This window comes from Ochlerotatus camptorhynchus, unplaced genomic scaffold, assembly GCF_037179485.1.
Source record: "Ochlerotatus camptorhynchus isolate MF236.1 unplaced genomic scaffold, CSIRO-AGI_Acam_v1.1 ptg000513l, whole genome shotgun sequence".
In the NCBI taxonomy this organism is placed as follows: Eukaryota; Metazoa; Arthropoda; class Insecta; order Diptera; family Culicidae; genus Ochlerotatus; species Ochlerotatus camptorhynchus.
The window spans coordinates 151,314-171,836 of NW_027040997.1; the positions used below are offsets into that span (position 1 = coordinate 151,314).

A 20,523-nucleotide genomic window follows, 5' to 3' on the forward strand; every position below is an offset into this window, starting at 1 on the left:
GATGTTGCCCCCTCCCTCCTGAGGAATCCGTATTCTAATAATTAAATAACATTATTATGGAGATATTTAGTCTACTGGCTAGTTCATCTTCGAATTTACCTGTGGAGTTCTGTTAGTTAAATAATTTTGGACATTTCATTCAGGAAAGAATACGAAATTTAGGTAAAACAGGTTTCTGTTCGACCCCGATAAAATATAACGGGATTCTATCGGTAGCATCTGAGAAATGCACGCATTCATACACGAACATATTCTTAATTAATTTAACTGAACCGATTTATAGGGTAGGTGTTATAGAGGTGTTGCCATAGTTTATTGTGTGGGAGTTTTGCCAGGCAAATTATTGAAAAAAAGTTTTTTTTCAAACGATAACTTCAGATAAATGTACCCATTGTTAGCATATATAATTTAAATGGATAGAAGATCAAAAGGAGGACTAAACAGCGTTTCATTTTACACCTCAAGGTGTGCACAATTTTTTTACTGCTATATTATGCAGATTTTTAGCCGTAGGCTAGTGCATCTCTAGCTGTGCACAAAGAGGAAACAAACTGAGGAGTACACTCAGCATTGACTGTGAAATTATATTATTCTCTCTTCTGTTTAACTGTTAATCTTTTAGTCGACGTTCCATTACTACTTCATGCTCATAAAGTACCCATTTTCACTTCCAACATCAATTATTTGCAAAATATAACTCGCTAATTCCATCGGAGAACTAGCCATAGGCTAAAAATCTCCTTAATAAAGAATTCCCTGATCATTCCCTGAAAATTTGAGCTCTTATACTGCAATGTCCCTTTAAAGTTTATATAGGAATAAAATCATAACTTATTTCCTCAGCGGCGCCGGTGGTGTAGTGGTAAGCGTGATTACCTCTCACCCATGCTTGGCATACACAGTTTTGCTCAGGAACTACTCATAGATCATTATGTCAAATATAGACACCTAGAAAACACAACTAAATTGATAATTGAATTTTAAAAATAATACGAATATGGGAATCTATTTTGCGATTTACCTCTAACTTAACGCTCGAAATTATAATGATATTTCGACAACGAGCATGGATAAGGGTGTGATCGCAATGGTCAATTCTCTTCGTCGATTTTCTCTTTTGTTTACAACTCTCTTGGATTACCATTTCTCTGTGTGTTCGTTGTTGCTTTTGATAGCCATAAAAACCTGTTACAACACAAATTTCAGAAAATTTCTTTCCATAGATAATCATCATCGCAGCTCGGAGATACTAGCCAAAGGCTAAAAATAAAATTAAAATAAAAAAGAATAAAAATATCATCGCAGCCCTTATGCAAGCTCACTGTCGATTTATTTATTTTAATTATCTTGGGATTCATCTTTTATTTTAAGGACATGTTTAATAGCAGCTTCTTGCTATTAGCATTCACATGTTCTGAAGGCCTAGGCCTCGGCTTAAAATAACTTTAATAAAGCTAAAAAAATAAAAAGAAATATGCATTCACATTGATTCATCCATAATTATTATGTGCTTTTGTAAAGCATAAAATTGAGTGTTAATTTCGCCAATTACACACTGTCAATGAGAGTAACTCAAAATTGAGTCGAATTTGACACAACATTACGAAAAAGGGAATTCACTCTGTGAATGAGTGGAACTTTCCTCAATTTTCCAGGAAAAACTATTACGGCTAAAAATCTCTATAAGAAAAATAAGAAATTCTAGAATATGAGGGAAATCAAGAGATATATCACTCAGTCTATTTGTATACTCCCAGAATGAGTAAAATGTTGGCCAATTATTCTCATATTCAAGTAGTTTTTCCCGGAAAAGTGAGACAAATTTAACTTATTCACTAAGTTACTCTACTTTTTGCAATTTTGTGTCAAATACGACACAATTTTGAGTTACCTACTATCATTGGCCGTCTATTGCCAATTTTGTGTGTACTCTACATCGTCGGAAAGTCGTCAAAATTTCAAACCCTAAAAATATTAAATCGAACCCGTCACCTTCATCATGGTTTATTTTTTAACCGTGCCTTTTCTGGCTAAGCTAACGGGAAGAGAAAATATCAAACTGCAAAGTGACCGTCTTGTCTGCACTTCCGGTATCTGTATTCTCAAATAGGTAATAAAAAGCAATGCTACGAATGCTGAATCTTCCCTTCTACCTGTTCCGCATTCCAACAGTCCAATCGGTAACCGGTGGATTTTTTTTTTGTCAACAGGAGAAAATCACGTGATAATGAGAAAACTGAATGGAAAAAGCAAAACGGATTGGGCGTACACTGATACGTTGAAAGCAATAAACGACTCCTGAAGCGCGTTTTCACTGGGTGGCAATGCTACCGGTCTATAACACAAACGCACTTTTTCTCCAAAGCCAGAAAACGGAGGGTGAATGGTTATTGTTATTACACTTCAGAGCAGTACGCATCACCCCCCAAAGGTACAAGGACACGAACATGGGGCTTGCGAAAGCGGCAGCAACAGTGGCACTCACTCTGTGGAGCACATGCATAAATTTATCTTCCCCATGCTCATACTCACCAGTTCTCTCAGTGGTGGCACAAAATAAAATGTGTGTAGAGATACATAAACATTTGCAGAAATAAATTATCTTCTAGGGGTTACGAATGTAGTTAGGTAATATTGAAATCACTCCCATGCTTCAGGTGAAAAGGCACCCAGGAGTGTCGTGGCCGTTTCAAAGACACCCAGTACACCGATACAAAACCGGGCCAAACTTGGAACTGGCGCTTCGAGAATGAAACACTGAGCCAACGAAAAAAAAAATCATACAAACAAAATCGTTTCCACATTAAAAATAGAGTTGCTCATCTCTGCTTTCCATTCAACAACTCTGACAATGCTGTGGGCTGCAATTTCAAAAATATCCTTGTAATTTTACCTCCTTCATCTCAATGACTCTGGATTAGAAAATAAGTAATGCAGGATAGGTAGTAATGAATGATTACACAAATCATCCTTGCATCAATCTTAATTATATTACTGAAGGTTTTCTGTGAAGCTTGACCTCCAACCACAATACTTAGAATCCATCACGAAAAGTCAAGTCAAATGCAGGTTGAATAATTTATGCTACCTTTCTTTTCGTGAATTTCTTCAACGTAATGAATCTCAATCTTACAGCGCTCGAAAACACCCTTCGTGATCAATCCTTCTTTTTATGCCACAATGAATTTCTAAACGGTAAAACCTTTCCCACCCTGTCTATGTCAAACGCCAAGTGGCAAAGACAGCATCTTCCTAGCCGATGGTTGTGCACCCTCATCTTCACTGCACTATGGGAACGATAGACTTTATTTTTCATTCACCATCATATGCTCAGAGCAGCAGTACGAGTATAAAACAGGACATTCTCTCCGATTGCTTCCCATTGTGAATTCGTGCGAACATAGTACAGGGCAGAATGGGGACCTTTAGCAAGGCATGCGGAAATAGAATGTGCTAACGAGTAAATCGAGAATCAACACGAAACCAAACAGAAGGAAGGGATTTCAGGATCTGTGATTGTTTTTGGTGTTTATTGTCGTCTTAATACCGATTTTTAAATTATACATAACTTCATTGAATGTGGAACCACTGGGAAGCCGCATACTATCCTTTCAACTTGATGTTATAAAAGATTCCATTTTGTATGCATTTGGCGTGGTGGAATCTGAAAGTCCTTTTACCAGATACCATAGAAATTTGGCACTTTCATATGAAATCGTTCCTGTATTATTTATCATGCCTTTTTTTCTAATCTCGGGGGCTGTTGGGTGACTTTGGTGTAAATATTTAATGGACAATCCGGTTTCCCTATTTAACGATTCAAGACGAGAGTATAACAGACGAAGAAGTGCGACGTTGGAACCAAGAAACAACAAGAGCAATTATCTAAATAAAGGAAACGACAAACAGTACGATGAGGGTTGCATATTCGCATCAGAGCGGACGCACAAGCTTATTCTCAAGAGAATAGTTCCAACCCGTGCGCGATAAGAACGGTAGATGCTGTTTGAAGGAGTAACGTCACATAAATCAAGTGAATCGGTCATAGCCAAAAGAAACTACACCTATTCTTCAAAAAAGCCCCAAACATTCCTCAACCGTATCTCAACTTTCCTTTGCTGGCCTCACGAGACCCTACGGTATTGTTTGAAAAGCGGAAAGGTAAACCTTCTTGCCAGACACCAGGAAGCTACAGTAATTATTCAAAAACACAATGTAAAAGATAAAATTTGCATAGCTCACTCACTCACTTAGTGTTTGTAAATCATGTCAAACGTTAACTCTTTCGTATTATCACAAAGAGAGGGCATATTACTTTATTATTTACGAATGTCCCATCTTCTTAAAGAATTGTACCGCTTAGATCTTACATAGCTACTGATATGCGAAGTAACGGAGCGGAAGGAGGAGGTATGGTATATCCCTCCTCTATAGCATTTTTTATGAACCCTATGATGTATATAATTCCGAGATTTAAAGCATGAAATCAATTTGGCGGCGTCCATTCAATTACGTAACGCTCTAAAAGCCCTTCTTTATTTTAATTAAATTCAGATACATAAATAATTTCGTAATTTGGTTACAACTTCTTTATTTCCAAGTTATTTTCATATTAAAAACAAAAGCAAAAGATCATCGAGTTCCTTAACAAAACCGTACAAAAGTTTAACGAAAGTAAAAAAAACTCAAGAAAGAAAACCATCCATTTTGCTAGTGTAGTGATAACATTTTTACCTGTATTTACAATCTTTTTTCACTTAGTTACGTAGCGCAAAGCTTAACTCCCCCCTCCCTTTTGTAACAATTCATAACGATATAGGTGACCCCCTCCCACTATAAGCGTCACGTAATTTATTGACACCACCTTAGTTCAGGCGAGATGCACAATGCGGGATTATTTTTTGGAAGCACGATAATCACCTATTAAAAACTTAGCTCAGTTAGTTAAGAAATACCCGAATAAAGAGGTGGGTCTATTAAATTACCCACCGTACTCTTCTGTGTGTCAAAAGTTTAGAGTCAGTTGAAATTTTCCATTAATCAAATTGATGTATCTCTGTTGCTTGATAAACAATCATCAGATTATAATGATTGTTGACGACAAAATTAAGTTCTACTCTCACATTGACATTCAAGAAAATTTAAAAGAAGTATGGAATTCTTTGTCAATTTAAAAACTATTTAACTTTTACTTGTAAAATACAGCTATACAAATCAATCATCGTTTCTAGCGTAGTGGTAGATTGCTGGATCAGACTAAAAAAGAGTTGATCCTTTGTGCTTCCGCTTCTTAAGGCACTCTTCCGTGTAAATCGCACCGTTGATTGTTCCGGAAGTGATGGAGACTAGGACAACAGTAAAAATAAAAACTTTTTGTTGTTCTGTAGAGTCCCAAGTGTGGTAAAAACTGAGTGATTTTTACAGTTATGACAAGCACATTCATAATTTTGTTCCATTTCCCATCAAACAAACTTTAAATCCCTCCCGGAAATCCAGATCATAACCGAATTCGTTAAAATTTAGCTAGTTGCTGGGGACCTCAATGCGAATTGAAAGAACTGTGAGACGCCGGGGATTGTGATCCGCCATATTAACTATACACTCACCCTAATAAACATTGTATGAAGAACATTGGACGTGTACGAAACAACGTATGAAGATCCAGAGTAATTAGTCGGACATTGTCCCGTATATGGGCAGCATCACGCCCGAAATCGTTCGACAGAAAAGATAAATTTTACTTTATTTTAACGTAGTTTTTTTCCTCTGTTCGGGTCCAAACACCACCTGTAATTTGCGACCAGTAATTTGATTTATTATAGTATATCCCGTATACTTAGTTTAGTGCATGTCGTATTACTCCATCACTATTGAGAAATGATGAAGTATTCGATTTTTTTACAGTTGCCATTCTTGCATTTATCGCAAGGATCCGACTCTAATTGAAAAGTCCCGCTCAGAAGGAGTCAGATGGAGGACCCCCAACAGAGTAGTTTTTTACAGTGTTTACTTCAACCGAAAATTGGTTCCTTGCTCGATCGTACGTTTACACAACACATTGAAGGCACACATTAAAATCTGAATAGGACAGAGCTCCACACCGGGGGAACCGCCCAAGTAGCAATTCAGTAATTATTTAGCATCAACTCTGATTTATGATGGTTTTATAATGGCAATGAACAATCCACTTAGTTTAAATATAGCATTTTAAAGTGTAAAACATTCCTGCTTAGTAATTCAGCTTTTTGCTGTTTTAAAAACCTTTTATAGTCTGGCAAGAAAGTCAAAAACTGTCTTGTTTTAAAAATAAATTTAAAACAGTTATCAATCCCTCCTTAAAACTGTTCTATAATTCATGCATAAACGTCATTAGCAATTGTTTATTAATGTCATTATAAAATACTTTATAAACGTGTTCTATCATTATAAAAGCAACCATAAAACTATTAGGTTTTGCATTAGAGAAAAAAGCATTTATTGTTGCTTTTTAGCCTTTTAAAAAAGCATCATTAACTCTCCAATTACTTTGTTTACAAATTGAGCTTAAAAGATAGTTCCTCATAGTTACTAAATGCCAAATCTATGACAAGGAAATCTCGAAGGATAGACGAAGTAGGATGAAAAAAACAAGTCAATTTCAGATAAATTTACTTCTTTAGAAGAACCAGCACACCACCAACGACTGACCATCTGTCGGAGAAGAGTAAAGTGAGAGGGGCCCTCGAACTCATAAAACATTGTCTAAAGTTGAAAAACATACCAGCCTTCTCCAGATCTTGCGATGACAATCGAAATAACAACCGACAGCAAACCACTGAAACTGTTAGTTAGCGGAGATCAGCTGGTTTCCGATCCAAAGCAGCGATTTTATTCGGCGAAAGACTCTTCGAAAATTTTCTTCAACCGTACATCTCTGCATCATTGGATGGTACACTTCTGTAACCATCCGGAAGAAGGGGATCTTTTTCGGGAACGATTGCGCTTCCCGCTGTTCGAAATGCGAAATGTTGTAAAACAGTATCGCAAACTATCTGAGTAACTGCTCACAATAGGGAGAAAACCGCCATCGGGAGAAAACCGCCATCGGGAGAAAACCGCCTGAAAGAATCTCACAGAATCTCTGGATCTCACAGCGCAACTATCGAAAGATAAACAAGCTTTGACGTTTAACTTTCTGCAGGCAACTTTGCCTCCATAAATGTTGCCATTAATCTGAATGGTTTAGGATCAAGCAGAATGGCTTTAGATAAATACAATTCAGCCTGCAAGTTTTCTTCATAAAAGCCATTTTAAAACTTTTTTAATTTGTTAAGGAATTCTTGAAAGCAAAACAACTTTTTCACAAATGACCCATGAAAATCAACTTTTATGCCACCGCCATGATACAATTAGTTTGCTTATTTTTTTTACAATCTTCGATTTTCAATCTATGTTGCCTTGGATATAACTGTATTTTGGTAAATTTAGCAATGAGCAAACATTTAAATGCGAAAATCAGTTAAAAAAATGTCGGCCAAGCTCGATTTGAAGAATATATTTTTTTTTTTTCAATGTGAAATAATTGGTCAAATCGACGTTTTACGAGGGTGGACTTAATTTTTTCGATGTTTTCACGTACATTTCACATAAAATTGAATATGGCACTTAAAACTAGGTCTCTTAATGAGAACTATTGTAATAAATTTGGATATTCAACAAAATGTTTATACCATCAGTTTCTATTTTAATTATTTTGATTGATGATTCTATCTTGATTGATGCTTTCCTAGTGGATTCAGCATGCGGCTAGGGAAAATGGCTCAGAAAGGGTTTTTATTGTTGCTAAAAAGCTTTTATTGTAGTTTTCAAATGGTTCTGAATGCGTTCGTCATACAACCTTTTGCAGTAAATCAATCTTGACGAGTTTCGAGAATACACCCTTCAGAACCTTCTCCAGGGTGGGCCAACTAGACATATTCTAGTCTTAATGAGGTTTTGGTGGATGCATTAATGACAAAATAGCCTTGACCAGGGTTTTATGAATGTTGTTTTATAGTTGCTTTGTAGCATTTCATAAAACTTAAAATGTTACTTGGGCGGGAGGGTCCCTACCAGACAGAGATGTCCCAACAGCCGAAAGAAATTAAAAAAAAACTTAAGTTTAAAATACAATGCAGTATCTTTTAAGAAGCACATTGCTGCTGCCAGTGTGGAGGGATCATCACCCAGCATGTCGCGTATGCTATTTGGAAGCCCGTGGAATTCCCGCAGGTTCTGATACTGAGCGCATACGCATAGAATGTGCTCGATTGAGGCTGGAGTTCTACAACCGACGCAAGTCCGGTGGAACAGCGTTCCACCGAAATTGTGCGAGATCTAGGTGTGGCCGGTCCTCAAACGCGACGCTAATTTCTGATCCCGCTGGTTCAACTGTTCTTTCAATTTCCTCGTCGTCCCTTTGATCCGTCTGATGAAGAGGGAGCGGTTTTGGACCCACTCTGCGTCCCAAGCTTCCCGTACTTTGCTCACGATCCAGCGCTTGACATCGTGTAACGGTACTTCGGTACTTCGAGGGGCAGATGGTCCTGCCCCAGCCAGAAAGTCAGCTTCAGAGTTGCCTGGTATTCCGCAGTGCCCCGGAACCCAGCAGAATACCGTGTTTGGTGGCGCGGACTTCATCATCGCCTGCACCCAGGGATGAGTCGGGGCCTCGGATGTCAGGGGTATGACACTGTGCGAATCCGTGAGGACCAGGATCGGTCGGTCGGAGAGCGTTGTAGCAGCGATGAAGATGGCAGCAGCTTCAGCAGAGAAGACATAACATTGCGGCGGTAAGCTGCAGTTGGTTGGTGTGATGTTTCCGGCTAGACCGATACCGACCCCGTCCGGAGAGCGAGATCCGTCCGTGTATCGGTGAGTGTGCGTGGGGTATTTTAAGGAATCGGTCAACGAGAACTCCCAGAACTCGAACGGTCTTCTTCAGCGGTATGTACTGGTCGTCGATTCTGATCGGTGGTCTACTAATTCTGTGTCGAGAAGGGCAGACATGGCACCTGATGCTTTTAGAGGCTGATAATTCAAAGCCTACTGAGTGGGCCCACCTGGCGACGGCGAAGACTGCCGCTTGGGCTCTCATCCTTGTACGTACTGACGTGGGTCCGGTGGTGACGATGAGGATGTCGTCGGCGTAGACGAGTGTTGGAACACCCTCCAAAGACGCGCCCCCTTTAGACCTCTTAGAACTCGAAATGGTGTAGTGGTAAGCGTGACTGCTTTCTCACCCCAATGGGTCTGGGTTCAATCCCAGCCGAGGTCGGTGAGATTTTCCTGAGGCATAAAAATCTCTGGTCACGTCTTCCTTCGGAAAGAAGTAAAGCCGTTGGTCCCGGTCCATGTGTGTTTTAAATGGGTACGATATCCTACGCAGGTGATGAAGCTGCCTTCCTGCACATTCGATTGCCGTCAATGGATGGCAATCGATGTCCGTCGGTGATTGCCACTAGATTGAAGAATAGAGACCGACGTTAAATAAAGGAAAAGAAAAGAAGAAGGAAAACACATGCAGAACAAATTACTCAAATAATGGTCCCATTAATCGTATGATGCGCCTGTATAACATAAATTCAGAAAAAATTGACATCATTATGTCCAAAAACCAAATAAAAACTCGACTAAGAGGAAAAAGAAATAATACATAGGATGTAAGTAAAATATTGCAAACATTGTATGTAGTCTACTTTGCTTGACGAAATAAGTAAATAAATTCTGACATGAGTTAAAACCCATCATGGGGCACATCAAATCACATGAGAATGCAAAAACAAAATCATTGGTGGTCAGATGAGGTATATGCCGTGACTGGACCGAGGTTTCCAGCCTCAGTCACGGTTCCACGAATCATCTGCTCCCTCTGTTGGTCCGCTAGTGCCGCTATCCCTTCTGCTGGTGGTCCTTTGCTAGTCGTCCGCTCTCTCCACAGTCCGTCATAAGAATGCCGTCAACGAGAATCGACCAAAACGTTTATTTTCTGGTTTTTATGTTTCAACATTTGGTTTGACATTTCAATTGGTTAGCCTTTGGCTCTTCATCTTTGTTCTAGTAAATTGGTTATTCTAATGTGATGATTGCGTTTAGCGCTAATTTACAGGATACCCTTTATGGGATTGTTTTGGTTTGAATTTAAAAATTTGATAACCTACCTACTTGAGCACAGGAACCTACCTAACTACTTAAACTAGGTTGCCAAATCACGAATGATCTGGTGGTTTGATCGCAGACAGGCGACTCTGAACCTTTCCAGCGTGGAAGTCTTTCACTCCTCGAGTGTTTGAAGACCGGCCAGGTGGTGAATCTCAGGATTACGAGTTCGCGGTGGACTGTTAAGGATCATTCTGAGGATCTTGTTTTGGATCCTCTGAAGCTTTAGGTGGTGGCACTTAGCACAACTCTCCCAGATTGGCATACCATACTCAATAGCCGGCAGAATGATCTGCTTGTGGACAGCAAGTTTGTTTTTGAGGGACAGGGTGGACTTCCTGTTTATCAGAGGGTAGAGCGACCTGATCAAGATGTTACACTTGGTGGATGTCTTGTCCACATGGGATCGGAATAGCAGTTTTCTATCGAGGGTGAGATCAAGGTACTTCACTCGACCATTCAATTGGAGTGCTATCCATCTTGATAGATGGATCTTGACATTAGCAGGCGGAACAATCCGAGTTGAATTCGAGTGTGGAAACAGAATGGATTGTGTTTTAGCTGCATTGATACAAATTTTCCTGCTCTTGAAATAGTCGGACAGAACATCCAGGCCTGACTGTAGTTTACTCGCTAGAGCACGGATCACTCGACCCTTATTGATGATGGAGGTGTCATCTGCGAACATAGGCAGGGGAGGAACGTCTGACGTAAAAATGTTGAATAGGATAGACCCAAGCAGGCTACCCTGAGGGACCCCTGCATCAACGTTGAACGTATCAGAGGGGACATTGTTCAAGTAGACCTGGAATGATCTGCCGGACAAGTAGTTTTTGATGATCTTCACGAGGTAGATCGAAAAGTTGTATCGATGCAGCTTGTACAGTAGACCATCAGGCCAGACATTGTCGAACGCCTTTTTGACGTCCAACAATGCCATGGCAGATGTATTGGAAACTGATTTATTCCGCTTGATTATGTTAGTAACCCGTGCGAGTTGGTGGATGGTAGAGTGGACTATGTGACTACTATTAGGTTTCAAAAAGGAAGCTCTAGGCTTATGTGGAAATATTATAAGTTGAGTTTTGGAAGCGTTGGGAGAAATCTTTTGTAAATAAGAAGAGAAAATATCTAAACTTTTCTGCAGTCTGCTGCAAATAACACGAAGACTTCTTCCTTTAGCGGAAATGCCTGTGTCATCAGCGAACAAAGATTTGTGGCAACCCTGAGGCAAATCAGGGAGGTCCGAAGGGAAAATGTTATTCAATATAGGCCCAAGAATGCTACCCTGAGGAACTCCTGCTCTACCAGGTAGTCGATTAGATTTGGAATTTTGATAATTTACCTGCAGAGTTCTGTCAGTTAAATAATTTTGAACTAATTTCATACTATAAAGTGGAAAATTAAACTTTTTCAATTTAGCAATCAAACCTTCATGCCAAACACTGTCGAATGCTTTTTCTATGTCTAGAAGAGCAACTCCAGCTGCGTGGCCTTCAGATTTGTTGAACGAATTAAATTGGTAACTCTTAAGAGTTGATGAGTAGTTTAATGCCCATGGCGAAATCTAAACTGCTCATCTGCAAAAATTGAATTGGTATTGATGTGAAGCATCATTCTATTTAAAATTATCTTTTCAAAAAGTTTACTTATTGAAGAAAGCTAACTTATTGGACGGTAGCTAGAAGCTTCAGCTAGATTTTTATCCGGCTTCAAAATTGGAACAACTTTTGCATTTTTCCATTTATCAGGAAAGTATGCCAAATGGAAACATCTGTTAAATAATTTTACCAAGAAAGACAAGGTACTCTCTGGGAGTTTTTTGATGAGGATATAGATAATTCATCATCATCAAAAATATTTTCCGAGAGAAAATATTCAGATAAACCTGAGCAAACTGATTTTCAATATGACTAGTAAGACCCAAACTGAAATTATGGGAACTCTCGAATTGCTTAGCAAGTTTTTGAGCTTTTTCCAAATTTGTGATCAACATTTTACCACCTTTTTAAGCGCTGGAATAGGCTTTTGAGGTTTTTTCAAATTTGTGTGAGTTTCCACAAGGGTCTAAGGGGTCTAATTTAGAAACATTATTTTCAATAGTTTTGTTCCTCAGGGCAGAGAATCGCTTTTTAATTTATTTTTGCAAATCCGTCCAGATAACTTTCATGGCAGGATCACGGACATTTTTAAGACGGATTAAGAGATGAAGATCGCCGTCTATTAAAATTGAATCGAATTTAACCTCGCATTTTGGTACTGAGCCAGCTCTTGCTTCAACGATAGAAGTAGTCAGAGATTCAAGAGCATAATTAATTTCATCTTTGGTTTGCAAAGGAATGTTTGGATCGAAGTTATATTCCATAAATGTTCGATATTGCTCCCAATCAGCTTTATGGTAATTGAAAGTAGAGCTGTTGGGATTACAAATTATTTATTGGGATATTTCAAAAGTTACTGGAAGGTGATCAGAACCGAAGTCAGCATGGGTCAGCATTGGCTACAAAGTTGACATGAATCAGATAAGACCAAATCAATAGTTGAGGGATTTCTTGCAGAAAAAAAGCATGTTGGGCTGTTTGGATATTGAATAGTGTAATAACCTGCAAAACAATCATCGAACAGAATATTACCATTGGAATCGCTTTGAGCATTATTCCATGAGCGGTGTTTTGCATTAAAATCACCAATAATGAAGAATTTAGACCTATGACGGGTAAGTTTCTGAAGGTCACCCTTGAGAAAATTCTTTTGCTGGCCTACGTATTGGAATGGTAAATAGGCAGCTATAAACGTAAGTTGTCCAAATTTTGTTTCATCAGAAACTCCCAAAGTTTCAAAACCTTTGGTTTCAAATGAAGAAAGAATTTTATGTTTGATTCGTCTATGAACAATGATGGCAACGCCCCCACAGGGTTCATCAAGACGATCATTTCTATAAATGAAATAATTTGCGTCCTTCTTAACCTTTTGGTGAGGTTTAAGGAACGTTTCAGTTATAACGGCAATATGCACGTTATGAACTCTAAAAAAGTTAAATAACTCGTCTTCATTATCTCTAAGAGATCGAGCATTCCAATTTAAAATATTTATTGCTTTAAAATCCATTACTGAATTTTAAAGTCATGACAATATTGTTTGCAAATTTTACTCCAGTTTGAATAGCATCAAACATGGAGTTAGATTTAAGCATATCAGAAATCATATCAATTAATGATTTTTGTAAAAATTCCATTTTAGGGACAGTAATGCTTCCTAAGTCAAAATTGTCAAAATTTCCGTTAAAGTTACGTTGGTTAGTATTTTGATTTCTAACCGCTGCAATAGCAGCATAGGTAGCTCCATTAACTCGCTGAACATTGTTAGCAGCGAAGGGACTAGGTATAGATGAAAAATTTGAAGCAGGGGTGATATTTGTACCTACGGGTACGAATGTAGAATTTGTTCCTCACTGACCGTTGTTAACAGCAGAGGAATTTGTACCTGGTCGGAAACGTGGAGCGTTTCCTACCTGTCGGTTAGAACGAGATTGTAGGATCGCTTTGCGAGTCTTACATTCCCAAAAATTGGATTTGTGGTTTTCACCACAATTTGAACATTTAAATTTCTTAGGATCTTCCATCACAGGACAGTCGTCCTTTGCGTGAGAGGAATCACCACAATTCATGCATTTAGCTGGCATGTAGCAATTTTTAGTTCCGTGACCCCATCTCTGGCTCTTACGGCACTGGGTGAGGTTTAGGAAATTTTCTCCAGTCTTCCTGAAGTGTTCCCACTTCACTCGGACATAGAGCATAAGGCTAGCTTTTTCTAAGGCCTTAAGGTTGTTTAGTTCACTAGACTTGAAGTGAACTAAGTAAAAATCATTAGAAATCCCATTGCGCGAATCGCCAGGACGGGATTTCATTTTCATTTTGATTACTTGGAGTGGCACAACTCCAAGTAATTTTGCTAGTTCATCTTTGATCTGATCCAGGGATTCACCACTGGGCAGTCCTTTCATGACAACCTTGAACACACGTTCAGTTTTGGTGTCGCAAGTAAAAAATTTGTGCCCGACTCAGTAAGATACTTGAGAAGACATTTAAATCCGTCCAAGGTTTCAGCCAATACACGGCATTCACCCTGACGTCCAATTTGTTGTGAAAACTTAACTTTCACGAAGTTCAAAAGTTCCATGCGAAGAGCATGGAAATCACCTCTCACCCCAGCAGGCCTGGGTTCAATCCCAGTCGGCGCCGCCGGGATGTTCTCAGACATAACATCTCTGATCACGCCTTTCTTCGGATGGGAAGTAAAGCCGTTGGTCCCCGGTTCATGAGTTGATGGGTCGATAGGTAGGGTCCAGGTGTGGGAGCTGCCTTCCTGGCACGTCGGTAGCATTGGTGCTCAGCACGGAAAACAAGATCGACGAAAAAAACAAACCAAAGGAAAAAAAAAAAGAGCATGGAAATCGGAAGTGGTTATCACAATAGGGGGAATCTTTTCCTTCTTGGCATTAAGCCGGGAAAGTTTACTAGAATTTTTCTTGGATGATGGATCATTCTCATCATCCGTGAGCAAATCAAATTGATTACTCAAATTAATTTCATCAGAAGGGGGATCAAAAGTTTGCCCCTTTCTTTTGCGCTTAGGCGCCATGGCGGCAGTAATTTTTTTATTCAAATCGACTTCCAAGCAGATTACTATAAGAATCTGAAGAATCGAAGAGGAATTTTCCAAATCGATATCCAAGAAGGATTACCTCGGGTAGGGTCCAAACAAGGATCGAAGAGGAATAAGTGTTGAACAAGGTAGAAATTTTACAGGTTGAGCACTGAAAAGTGCTGTTTTAAATTGAGTTGAGAGATGTTATCGCCAATGTTGCTGATGAAGATGTCGATGGTGGCATGAGCTCCAGATCGACTAAACCGGGTGGGAGAGTCCGGACACAAGATGTTGTAGTGGGCTTCTTGCAGATCGTTGTATAAGATCGTGCCGTTCTGGTTTCGCCGACTATTGCCCCAGGCTTGATGCTTGGCGCTCAGGTCGCCAGCGATGACGAAATTTTGCCGCCGTCGTGTTAGCTTGATGATGTCTCTTCCGAGGTATGCGGCCGAGCCGTCCCTAATGTTGGTTTGCTTGGGGCGCGATGATGGTGATTGGACCAAGCGATGTGCTCACCTCATCTCCGATGGCTTCGATAATTTTCAGCTGGAAGCTTGGTAGTAGCCGGCAGCTGATGTTCCGTCTCGCAGCGATGGCCACTCCCCCTCCTCCGGAGCTGGTGCGGTCAAGCCTTACGAGCTGAAAGTCGCGATGGAAGACGTTCAGCTCGGGCTTCAAGTGAGTCTCGGTGATGACGGCTATGTCGATGTGCCGTTTGTTGAGAAAGTCAACAAACTCGATGTTTTTGCTCTTCTAGGATGGCTTCACGGTCCATACTTAGTGACAAGTGACAGGGTAGCATGTAGCTGTTCAGATCGAGTCTTGCAGGTGCGCATGATGATGATGACGTCGGGCACGAGCGTCACAAGTTCCTCCGAGGTGAACGGAGAATCGTCGACAGGTTCACCTGAGACAGCACCAGCGTATGATAAACCAGGGGCTGTTGCGAACCATTTGGATACTCGCAGGATTGGCTTGTTGGTTGTTGAGCGGAAGCGGGGCTAGGTTCGGAACATGTCGCTGGAGAGCTGGGTACTGGACTTCCATGAGTACAGGAGGCGAACGATGATTACGGAGTTGACCGAGCTGGTTGTTGATTGTAGCCTTGCGACGGATATTAATGAACTCCACTCGCTTGGGACATCCGCGATTGGAGGCTTGGTAGTTTCCACCGCAGTTGACACACGTTGGATCTATGTCATCAACTTGCTCACAGGACGCAGTTGAGTGAGTTCTAGCACAATTGCCGTAGTTTATCTTCATATGGCAGTTTTTGGTGCCATGGCCATAGGAGAGGCAGTTCATACACTGCGTAAAATCACGATGTTGGGGTTTGTAATGCTTCCAACTGATGATGACCTGAAACAGGTCCCGGATTTTGGATCTCAGAGCCGCAAGACTGGTGGTTCCCTTCGTGAAGTGCACCAGGAACAACTGGTCACGGAAGCTGGTATTGTTGTTGGAACGCCGGTTCATCTGGAACATGGCCTCAGGTTTGAGCCCAAGCCACTCCAGCTCGGATTTCACCGCAGCCGCCTCGAGCGACGGTAAACCACGCAAAACCACCTTCAGTGGCTTGCTCGATGGCAGATCATGCGTGAAGAAGTCCACGTTGTTGTTCTTCAGGAAACATCCTATTTGTTTGTACTCCTCCAGGCTGGAGCACATGATTTTGGTACCGATGCTGCAAAGTTTGAAGCGAGGCAGCAGCTTGTGTTTTGCCAGTTCGGCACCTAGCTTGGCAACATCCTTCACCGGCGTAAAAAGCGGGGGAATCCGCTTTTTTCTTGCAATGGAAACGGCATACTGGTTGGCTTGCAGTACCCGTTTTCTGGCATCATCCTGCGACGCCCTGGGCTTGATTAGCACCTTCTTTGAAGGGCCCGCTGTTGTCTCATTGGCACGTTTACGCAGCATTTGTTTCGTGTTTGCAAGTTCAACTAAACTTGCCAGAATGCGAGAAGGTGGCGACGCAACGCGACAGCACAACACGTAACAAAATCGAAACGAGATCTCGAGCGAAAATACGGACTAAACAGCTCAACACTCGAGCAAAGAATGAGAGCTGCCGTCAACGAGCTTAGGTACCGTAAGACAAGGTAACATTGATAGTTTTTTAAAGCATATTCTAAATACTTTTTACAGAAATGAATGTTTTCCAATTTTATATTTTTAAAACATGTACTGGGGATCCAAGAGTTAATTAGTTAGTGATATTTTTAACGGAAATTAAGGCATTTGCATTATTTTTTTAGTTTTGTGAACGAACTTCAGTATTTTGATTTGAAGTGACTTTGATAATGCTCGATGAATGTAGAAAAAATAGATGAAACTCAAACAAATTAGTTCTTGAAATATGAAACTTTGAATGAGTATATAATCAGAAAACATCATAAGTAATAAGAATTGAACATTGAATTTGTGATGACTATATCGGAAATACATTTCATAAGTGATGGTTTGAGTGCTTTTTTCGAAAAACGCGAAAAACACGAAAATAGTTTTAATATATTTGTAACATATGGAACACATACTATATAAAAACTATATACGATATCATCGGAAACACCCTAAGCTACAATATGGAACCAATGTTTCAAATTCGAAAAAAAAAATACGCAGCGTGTAAATTTAATATTTATAATACACCATCAAAGTTACCCGCATTATCAAAGATACCCCGTTTTACGGTACCTCATATTTGTACCTCTAGCTGTATCAAAATTCCCGAACCAATCAGATTCCGTTTACATACGGTCTATCACGTTTCACGCTCACTCGATTCTACTCATTTCTATTACACACTAACTCTATCTACTACTTTCCTCCCCTTTCCTACTCTCCTTAATTGAAGATCGGGGGCAATTTATCAACCCTCTCGGGGCATTTTATCAACCCTCTCGAGGTAATTTCTTCTAGCCTCCCGGAGGAATGTCTTGTACCCAGGGTGCCTTCCATTCATTTTGACTAAAAAAATGTTTTAAGAAATTATGGAATAATAAGATATTATGAAAATATTTTGATTATGTAAACAACAAGAAAAGATTGTTGAATTTGTGTTTGACACATAATACCTGCCAATTTTGCTACATGAGAGTCGCAATAAGCGATTTTGTAATTTATCTCACCCACTCTTCGCTCTTCACTCTTCGCGAAGAGGCGATCAGAAAAACGCTCATTGTGACTCTGTCAAAGCTAAATTTGCAGGTTTGATGTGTGTAACACAAAATTTACAATCTCTTCTTATTACTTACACATACAAAATATCATCATAATATCTTATTATTCCATAATTTCATAAAACATTTTTTTAGTCAAAATGAATGGAAGGCACCCTGCTTGTACCCTCTCGGAGCAATTTCTTCTACCTTCTCGGAGGAATTTCTTCTACCCTCTCGGAGGAATTTCTTCTACCTTCTCGGAGGAATTTCTTCTACCTTCTCGGAGAAATTTCTTCTACCTTCTCGGAGGAATTTCTTCCGGAGGATTTTATTCTATCTATTTGGAGGATTTTTTTTTAAATCTTTATTTTAGAGATTTTTAGCCGAAGGCTAGTTCATCTCTATTCTCGGAGGAATGTCTTCTACCTTCTCGGAGGAATTTCTTCTACCTTCTCGGAGAAATTTATTCTACCTTCTCGGAGGAATGTTTTCTACCTTCTCGGAGGAATTTCTTCTACCTTCTCGGAGGAATTTCTTCTACCTTCTCGGAGGAATTTGTTCTACCTTTTCAGAGGAATGTCTTCTACCCTTTCGGAGGAATTTCTTCGACCCTCTCGTAAGAATTTCTTCTACCCTCTCGGGGAATTTTCATCTACCCTCTCGGGGGGTATCTCATGTACCCTCTCGGGTTTTTTTTTTGAGAATTTCAACTGCCCTCTCAGGGAGCGCCAGTAGCATCCTAGCTAGAAAGAGGATGGTTCTCGGAGGAATTTTGACGTTGGATAACGTCTTTCGGCAACATACGGGGGTACAAAATTGAAAACAGTCATTTTGGATGCGTTACGAAAAATTAAAAGATTTTGAACGATAATAACTCAACCGTCTCTCAATAGATTTACGAGATAATGGCATCAATCGATTGGAAATATTTCTAGCAATTTGCTGAATGTTTCAAAACTATTGATTTAATTCTGTAAACTATTGAAAAATGGTTAAAAGTAAACCATTGTCTAAAGATGGTGAAAAGCGATTGATTTTTTTATATTCTTATACTTTATCCAACCGAGACATCAGATGCGAGTATCTGACACCTCTGATATTTTCTGTTCTACTATATAAGCGTCCAACAAGGTCGTCCGTTCCATCATTGTCTATCCGATCGTCGACCCAGCAGCAGAGCAGCAGTACCAGAGCAGCGGAAGCAGAGCAACGGCAGCAGAGCAGCGGCAGCAGAGCCTGGGGGCGAAAGGGCAACTACGCCGAGTGCGTTGGTGCCAGTGCTCCGGTATACTGGGCCGCCGTCATGGAATGCCCAGTTGCTGCAGTTCTCAGTCGGTCGTATTCACCGTCTGCTCCGCAAGGGCAACTACGCCGAGCGCGTTGGAAAAATGGCCCTTTTCAGGGCCACAACATTATCAAGAAAGAGTTTAACGTACGTATGCGAGTATCTGACACCTCTGATATTTTCTGTTCTACTATATAAGCGTCCAACAAGGTCGCCCGTTCCATCATTGTTAACAACATCAGCCCAACAAAACGGCCCTTTTCAGGGCCACCAAACTTTCGCAAGAGAGTTATTAAGGAATATTCCTAAAATATAATATACACAATTAAGTACAACACATAACAGACGTTATCCAACGCCAACCCTGCGGTCGAATCTAGTATACAACCCTTCCAACTTTTTTTCTACCCTCTAGGGGAAATTTCATCTACCCTCTCGGGGGGAATTTCATATACCCTCTCGGGGATTTTTTTTAATCTTTATTTTAGAGTCTCTCGGGGAATTTCATCTACCCTTTCGGGAGAATTTCAACTGCCCTCTCAGGGAGCGCCAGTAGCATCCTAGCTAGAAAGAGGATGGTTCTCACTTACCGAGTTGCGCCATTGTCGTGATTGGACCAAGGTTTCCAGCTATCTCTTATGCTGGTGGTCCTTTGCATCCGCTCTCTCCACAGTCCGTCATAAGAATGCCGTCAATGAGACTTTTTTTTGTCTTTAAATGATCTTCATTTCTGGTATTTGTGTGGATTTACATGTATGAATTAACAAGTGACACAGATGCGTCTTTTCAACATTTGAAATTTTTAATTATTATTTAAAGTTCCTAGTTCTATCAGGCCTGTTTTTAAGAATGACCACCTTGGTGGGATTGGTTTGTTTTAAATTGGAAAAGGGAAACTACTTATAACTACTATTTACAACTACAACTAACCTACAACTACTATATACACCTAAACTACTATATATAAATTACTTATTAAAGCATGTTCTGATATATTACATTTTTGTGCAAATTTAGTCTTAATTTCGTTAATTCTGGAATCTATTTTTGGAATGTCTGCCTCTTCGTATAAATTTGTTATTCTAGTGTCGAAAGGACGATCGAGGATCATCCTAAGCACTCTGTTTTGTGCCACCTGGACTTTGTTCCTGTGAGTTTGAGCACTTGATTCCCACACTAATCCTTCTCTCTCTATCATTATTTTTATTGTGTTTTACCTTGCTTAAAATTTTTTTTTCCTTGATTTGTTTTCCG

The 20,523-nt window shown here is 40.0% G+C and overlaps 1 protein-coding gene across 1 annotated transcript; it reads right to left on the reverse strand.

Annotated features, from left to right (window-relative positions):
• Positions 1–8,355: 8,355 nt before the first annotated feature.
• Positions 8,356–19,872, reverse strand: LOC135712896 (uncharacterized). The gene is made up of 2 exons (XM_065235993.1): positions 19,860–19,872; positions 8,356–8,843 (listed from the first exon to the last, which is right to left on the reverse strand). The coding sequence occupies exons 1-2, from the start codon at positions 19,870–19,872 to the stop codon at positions 8,356–8,358; spliced, it is 501 nt and encodes a 166-aa protein (XP_065092065.1).
• Positions 19,873–20,523: the final 651 nt, after the last annotated feature.